General features: G+C 31.6%; 1 protein-coding gene across 7 annotated transcripts in view; it reads right to left on the reverse strand.

Annotated features, from left to right (window-relative positions):
- Positions 1-8,486, reverse strand: part of LOC116843358 (probable elongation factor 1-delta) — a 49,410-nt gene that overhangs the window by 12,902 nt on the left and 28,022 nt on the right. For 6 of the 7 annotated variants that reach the window (XM_032813747.1, XM_032813752.1, XM_032813760.1 and 3 more), the window contains one exon: positions 6,060-6,158. The exons of the other annotated variant lie outside the window; for it this stretch is intronic. In XM_032813747.1, coding sequence (XP_032669638.1) covers positions 6,060-6,158 — 99 coding nt within the window. The remainder of the gene's footprint in view (positions 1-6,059; positions 6,159-8,486) is intronic. 7 annotated transcript variants of the gene reach the window in all.

Below are 8,486 nucleotides of genomic sequence, written 5' to 3' on the forward strand. Positions count from 1 at the left end.
TCCGTTTCTGCTATCATCATCCGCTTTTTTTCATTCATTGTTCGCGGGCGAAAAGCATGTTTATGTATTGCATCGCATTGGTCGCATGTTATGTTGAATATACAAGGTGTCTCACACTCTCCTCCGGCCATTTTGTGGGGATGTAGAACAAATTGAGGTAAACATAAAAGTCCTATATTGTTTTGCGATATTCGCAATAATTATCGAGATATTAATTGTAGAAAATTTGTGAATGATCATGCAGGATATGATAAATGAGTTATAATAGTGACGACTGCCGTCGTGTACTTATACTTTAGGTCAAATTGAACAAAAAAGTTCTCTACCATTTTGCAAATAATCACATAGATTTTTAATTATTAATTAAAGAAGATGAGTGCATTATCACGCAAAATCGTGCAATAATCTTCTTTAATTAATAATTAAAAATCTATGTGATTATTTGCAAAATGGTAGAGAACTTTTTTGTTCAATTTGACCTAAAGTATAAGTACACGACGGCAGTCGTCACTATTATAACTCATTTATCATATCCTGCATGATCATTCACAAATTTTCTACAATTAATATCTCGATAATTATTGCGAATATCGCAAAACGGTATAGGACTTTTATGTTCACCTCAACCTGTTCTACGTCCCCACAAAATGTCCGGAGAAGAGTGTGAGACACCCTGTATATATCGACGCACGTGCCCGCTTGAAAAACAATGAACGAAAGAATCGTCCGTTTTCTCATGTTCTAAGAAGCGTGTGCATGCACAAGCGAACTCGCGCGTCGATATATATTCAATGTAGTATGCAACCAATGCGATACAATATATAAACATGCTTTCCGCCCGCAAACAACAAACGAAAAAAAGCGGACAATGATAGCAGAAACGGACCGAATTTCTGTATCCATAGTAATAAAGAACAATAATTATTTGAAACAGGCGCAAAAATCGGCCCTTTTCAAGACTAAATTTTATAACGATGGAACGATACTCGAACGCATAAAATATTAAATAACTATATCTTGCGTGTTTATGCAATATTAAAATTAAAAATACTCTACTTCGACAACCTATACAAGCACTGTATTGTTACAGTATTCTATATTGATGCAGTATTCTATATTGAAATAAATCTAATATTTTTTTTTTTTCAAAAGCAGCTATTAAAAAGCACTTGTCGAAGCCTTCTAAAAATCCTTCTCCGAGATATCCTCTTACATTGCAGTAATTTCCTTGCTAACAAGAAAAAATGCATGGACGTTCGAGCAAGCAAAATAATCGTCGGGACACCGCGTATTGCTCACGTATAGACGACAGGGTTAGTCGAGCGTTTTCTTAGTGTGCGTCACACGTATTTTAGGACAGCATTTCTAACCACGACGTCTCATAATGCTATCTCTCTCACTCTTACATCTGCGGTAGAAGATGGAAGATCGCCACGCTCCCACCACTATTCCCTCTCCAAGCCATCCAACGATCGTATACCGCTAGCCCCTTCCATCACTCCGTACTGCTTGTGTCACACCTACAGGCAACAGTGTGTGAGTGACGCGTCATCGTGTGCGAGTCACACGGATATACGGATGGCATTAACGCCGATGCGTGTACACCATGGACACAGTATACATGGACTCCGAATGCCCTATGTTCTATCGTCTAACAGAGTGAAGCCAACATCTAGAAAAAGAGCTAGAATAGAGGGGTTATAGTTTTCTTCATATTTTGTCATTTTTTTGTTGCGCGTCCATTTCTTGTTTCCATAATATTATAGAGCGCAACAGCACCCCGACTAGATTGGCAAGTAAGTCCTACTTAAATCTTATTGCATATTTTGTCTGTGCAGAAAGAGACAGAGAACAAAAGGGCATACATATTGGCTTCTCTTTTCTGACTGTGTGCAGAGTCTATGTATATTATGTCTATGGTCTCTTTCTACATGTTGGCTTCACTTTTCTGGCCGTATGCAGGGTCCATATATACTACGTCCATGATATAAGTCTATGATCTTTAATTGTCGCGATCATTACTGACTGCAATACGATGTGCAACCGATGTGCTCATAGTATCAATTGTGTAAAAATGGCTGGTTTTATTCGCTTGTATAGAGGAAAGTAGCCAAAAGCGACATAAGCTTCCTAAAGCAACATACCTCTATATCTCATATATTAGGTGTTGTATTTTATCGAACTAATAGCGAATTCGGTAGCTTGCACTAGTGCGCACTGAGTGCGCATTAAGGCTTGTTTACAGTACATTCTTATATTTAAGATCGTGTCTTAAATACATATTTAAAAACATTTTAACTAATAAAATGATTCGTACGGATGTTATACATATCATATTATGGTTAAAAATATTTGAGAATTTATTTGAGAATTATTTAAGACAATCTTTAAATATAATAACATACTATGAACAAGCCTTAGTGCGCACTCAGTGCACACTAGTGCAAGCAACCGAATTCGCTATAATATAAACGTAATTCGTTTTATCAATTAAGTCATAAAAAATTCATATATTGGTATAGTTTTTATTCTTTTATATGCTAAATTAACAAATATCGAGTTTTAGAAATTCGTAAGTTTTATTTCTATGATTTTTAACAAATTACATAAACAGCAATAATTAGCTTTTTGTTTAATATTAAGTTCTTCTACATGCATTTAGCTTTCGTAAAAATATTTTTTAAATATTTTTATCTTTATCACTTTATAACTTGAAAAATTTTATAAGAATGTGTCTTAAAGTGACATACCTACAATATGCGATAGGTGCGATACTCTGTGACTAACATAACCTGATTCTAACCTCTTATTGTGACGTAACATTTGTTTATCTTAAAGTTTCATTTTGTTTAGTTTAAAAATATAACATGCCAAAGATATGTTTTTATTTAATTATATTTCTCTTTTGTAACATTATATTTTGAATAAATAAATATTATTCAATCATTAAACGTATTAATGAATTATTTATTATCAAATATTATCATATATGTAATATGTTATATAACTTCCAATAAATATGTCGCTTTTAGCATCCAATTTCTTTGAACTCCATTTTCGTGCGTCTTACAAAAACATTTTTTGTTTTAAATCTAGAAACAATTTCAGTAAAAATATGATATTATTTGATAGCGGGTACTTCCAACTACATGTATATATATTTACATTTATATTTTGAGCTTTATATTAAGACGTAACCTCTAAAAATAAAGTTATATGTCGCTTTTGGTATTTTTACTCTATTACTCGCGTTTACGAATATATTATGGCTGAAAGCATCGATTATGCTTATACTTGTGATATAATATAATGTAAAATAATAATGTAAAAACCGTATTAAAATAATATTAAATTATTTAACTCGTTCAATTCGTTCTCGTGCAAAAAATTACTGACAAGTTCTTTGAGTAATTTAAAGTTAATTTTTATTTAGCAAAAAAATGCTGAAACACCAATAATCTGAGATAGAATCAATCAAAAAAGTGGAGCTTTTCATAAACTTCGATCGACCAAATAAATAATAAAATTGTTTTCCTTTGTCAATTTCAAGTGGATTTTAACAGAATTTTACTTTAAGTCATAGCAATAGCAGAAATAGCAGGTAGTCAAAGATATGCTTGATTTCAAGATTCTAGTCCCCCTAAAAACGTTGGTAGTTTGGAGATAGCGCATTCATCTACACTAGTCTAGAGATCCTTGAATCAAAGTCTGTCCATAATTATGATTTCGTCAAAGTCCTACAAGAGAAAGAAAGAGAGAGAGAGAGAATAGGAATACTGTGATTGGATATTGTGAAACTTAACAAAACATAGCAAACCAATCAAAACTAGTTGTCTTATAGTCAAACTCTGATTTGAGACTATTTTGAGTTTGTTTTCAAATCTCTTGACAATGACGGATAGAGATGCGATCCAAAATTACGTATGTCATTTTGGTTCGCGTCGTTTGCTAATCGCAACGTTATTTGACCTTCCGTTTATCCGATATTCGCCATTGCTACAAAATAGCAAGCTTAACCCTTAAAGGCATAATTCATGAAACATTCTAGTAACTATACTAGTGGCATCTATCAGTTTAAAACCAAAAGTGACACGTTTCAACTACCCGATCCTATGTGATCTCTATTGGTACCAGTCATACTTAAAAGATTAAGACATGTTTCTTCATACTACTTTATAGAGCTCATCCTATTACATTGCAAATACTAATTCACTAATCTTCTTTAATTAATATTTTAATAATTATCGTGGTTGTTTATAAAATGATAAGTGAGTTCTTTGTTTAGTTGTTTAGTTTGTTTAAATCTATATATACACGAACATTCTTTAACTTATCGTCAGACTATCGATAAACCCTATACACGGTATATACGGTATATACACGGTGTTCCACTTAACTCTGCCACGCAAATAACTTGTTTATTTTTAAAGATATATAAAATCGTTTTAGGAGAAAGTTATTGAGTTGTAAAATAGAAATTAAGTTATATTGTTGAAAAGTATTTAAAAGTTATAATTTTTGTATTCAATAATAGTTATATCTTTTTTAAGAGGATCACATATTTTCATATATATAAATTTCTAATTTGATTCGCTAATCTGCTTTATTTTATAATTTTTATTTTTACTTTTCAATCGTAACACTTAAGGCTTAAGTCATGTTACATTATTGAAATTGTCTAAATACTAGAGAATAGTAAGTATGAAAATATGTAGCCCCATTAAAAAATATCTATTATTTAAATATCAAAAACCGTGACCTCTAAATAATCTTTATTAACAAAACTTAATTTCACCCTTGTAATTCAACATAAAACATAATTTTCTTAAAATGTTTTTGTATATCTTTAAAAATGAACGAGTCATTTTGTGTGGTAAAGTTAAATGAGACACCCTGTATACAGGGTATCCGGTAACTCAGGGAGAAGCTGTAGTATACAGGTAGATTAGATCAACCTAAACAAAAAATTTCTTTATCATTTTGCGGGCAACTACGTAAAATTTTGAGTTATTAATCCAAGAAGATTCGTGAATGATCATGCGCCATTCGATAAATGAGCTAGATGTTTAGTTATTAATTAAAAAAGTTTGGTGCATTATCTGTACACTAAACTTCTTTCATTAATAATTAAATATGTTCATTTGGAAAATGAATATATTTAATTATTATAGTCATTTGGAAAATGATGAGAGAGACGGAGAGGGAGGAAGGGCGGGGAGAGAGAGAGAGAGGATTTTCTTGTTCAGTTTGACCTAATATATAAGCATACAGCAGCAGATGTCGCTATCACAGCTCATCTATCGGATGGCGCGTGATTATTCATGAATCTTCTTCAATTAATAACTTAGAATTTTACGTGGTTGTTCGCAAAATAGTAGAGGAATTTTTTGTTCAGTTTAACCCAATCTATCTGTACATCGCAGCTTCTCTGTGAGTTACCCTATATAAGTATATTGTTAAGTACATAGATGTCTATACTAAACTAGATTGCTAACACACCATCATTGCATATAGCATGGCTTGCGTCCGATAAAGTTTCCGGTGTATGCGAGAAAATGGCCGCTACCGCCACATATTTTCACTACGTTTAGTCATAAAATTCTTTTGTTGAAAATGAGCAGAACAAATAACATTCAATACCATCTATTTTTTGGATGCAATAAGATACTGGCATTTTTGGTTTTACGACAGTAATTTAATAACCACACTGACTCACATTGTACGTTGTAAGTACTCACACAAGTGACACGTCACACAGACAGGACCACCGCCATTTTCTCGCATACAACCGGAAACCTCATGCGACGCAAGTCCGAAGCCTTAGTTAGCAATCTAGTTTAGTATAGACATCTATGATTAAATATTATATTTTAAGATTATTAAATATGTACCAAAAAATACGAGAACCTTGTTCATATAATAAACAATATCTGTTTTATTTTCTAGAATGTTGAAGAAGCGATGAAAAAGGCAATGCGGAAGTAGGTTTATACCAAAGATTAAATTAGTAAGCGGGTGTGAAAATTATGTAAGGGGTGAGTAACAAGTGCAGTACTCACACACTGTAAAGACTGTTTAATATGCTGTCGAGCCTTGGCGACCTCGCTGGCCAAACTTCCAACAACAGGTAAGATTGCACAATTGGACGGTTGAGTTCCCTGCATCCACCAATATTAAAGATAAGCTCATACCAGATTGATTATTTAAAATATCCTTGTGTCATATCTCCACTCTGAAGCTTGTGTTAATAATATTAACAAAATAAAAAGTTAAAAATCTCTAAATATATAGAGGTCTCATTTTACAACGTACTTGAATAACTTTAAAACTAACAAGGAAACGTACGGAAGTGTCTCTCTCTGATTTTTTTATCAACTTATATGTTATAATTTAAATCAAAATAGGGAACATGTATTTTTTTGTACCCATAAGCACTTTTAGGGGACAAAATACCCTTTCGAAAAAAATCTATTTTTTCTTTTGGAGCAAATATGAAACTATGAGATTTAATAAGATAAAATGTTTAATAAGATTTAATTTTTTCAAGAGTACTTTATAATAATATTCCTAAATCGTTCGATGATTTTAGATTTTTTCAATATAATTTCTTCATTCATTACTTATTTCGCATTAACGATTTTTTCGGTTAAATGAAAAGATATTTTAGAAGCACTGAGTCGCTGAATTCAATCATATGTAACAAAGTTATATTTCGAAAAATTTCTTTTGAAATTAAGTGGGTACACCTCCGTACGCTCGCTATTTGTAACTTCCAATCCGCTCCTCATATGTCACATTCACGCATCATGTTCTCTTTACACTTTCTCATAATGAGAGATGACGATTTGTACAGATATGTAGAATATCTAGCCATGTTCATCTAGAAATGTTTCAATATATTGTTGCACTCACTCGCGCTCATGTCAATGAAATAAACAACACTTTTAGGAAAACTAAACGTTTAATATTAAGTTATTTACAAAGCTCTCACGTTAATCTCAATTTGAATCTTTAAATTTCACACTTTCTATCGCCTTTTCATATATTACACTGTATACACTTTACTCTGTATAAACTCTCATAACAAAAAACTTAAAGCATATCTGACTATTGTTATATTTAAATTAATTAGTATAGTTATATTGTTGTACCCGTGCGAAAGCATGTATCGATTAGTACCCGAGCAAAAATTGAATCTAGTGATTGTCTAGTAATGACACAGAAAAGTTGGGTCTTACATCGCTACTAGCTAGGAATGTAATGCTCACTTCTCCTAGTGGTTGTACTAGAAAAATTAGCTAATAGCTAGATACAAAAAAAATAACTTGTAATTATTTAGCTTGCACTAGACAGTGAGTAGATAGCAAAAACGAAAAAATTATTTCTCTTCGTTAATTTCCCTTTTCTCTATATCAGAAGTATCTAATAATCTTTAAACAGTTTTCTTATCTCAAAATTTCTGGATGTCTAGTAGCTAGATAGGTTTTTTTAATTAGAGTTTTTATCTCTCTCTCTCTCTCTCACTCTCTCTCTAGGAGAGATGATCTAATGGAGTTTGGTTTCTTGTAATTCTTCTTCATTATGCATTATTTTCATTCTATTGGAGAAATTCATTTTATCCTTCGGGACTCGAATCTGAAGAGCTCTGACTCTTGAATCGGTCACTTTACCTACTACAGTCGGTAGTGAACGTTTTATATTAGCTACATATGGTTTACTCAACGCCGTTTTATCTAATGGCTAGACAAAAAAAATTACACAGTGACGAGATGGAAAATTCGGTAAATCCGAAATAGAAATTTAATATCAAATAGCTGTCTAGTGACTGTCTAGTAACAATGTACTGTAAATCCAGAACGGAAATTAGATGTTGAAATTAAATCTATTCATTAGATAGTAAATTTGTCATCGTCATTTGTTATTACATCGTCATTATCTATATACAAATTTACTATCTAGTGGGTAGACAGTTCTGATATCCAATTTCTATTCAGGATTTACCAATGATTTTCTATCTCGTTACTATCTTTTCCATCTAGCCACTATCTATATAATTGGTATAGTTACTAGACAATCCTGACATTCAAAAGACTGAGTAAGAATATTTAGCTAGTCACGAGCTAGTCTAAATTTGCTCTACTAGATATATTTTTGCTCGGGTACATATGTGTTCCTAATGAAGATAATTGCATTAGATGAACGATTCCGGATGAACGAATGTATATTCCCTATGACATGATGAATTATCTCCCTCCTCCTTTACATAGAATAAGAAAAAGTAATTTATAATCATATATATATATTTTATATATATTAAAAAAAAATATATATATATAAAGGTAATTAATTTGATATTATCCCTAAACCCTAAAACAATAATTTGTATTAGAAAAAGATAATATATAGCGCGATCTCTCTCTCGTGATTATTATCCATTATATATATATATATATATATATATATATATATATATATATATATATATA

Source organism: Odontomachus brunneus, unplaced genomic scaffold (genome assembly GCF_010583005.1).
Source record: "Odontomachus brunneus isolate Ranch 3 - 2012 unplaced genomic scaffold, Obru_v1 Obru_scaffold_003, whole genome shotgun sequence".
NCBI classification, from domain to species: domain Eukaryota; kingdom Metazoa; phylum Arthropoda; class Insecta; order Hymenoptera; family Formicidae; genus Odontomachus; species Odontomachus brunneus.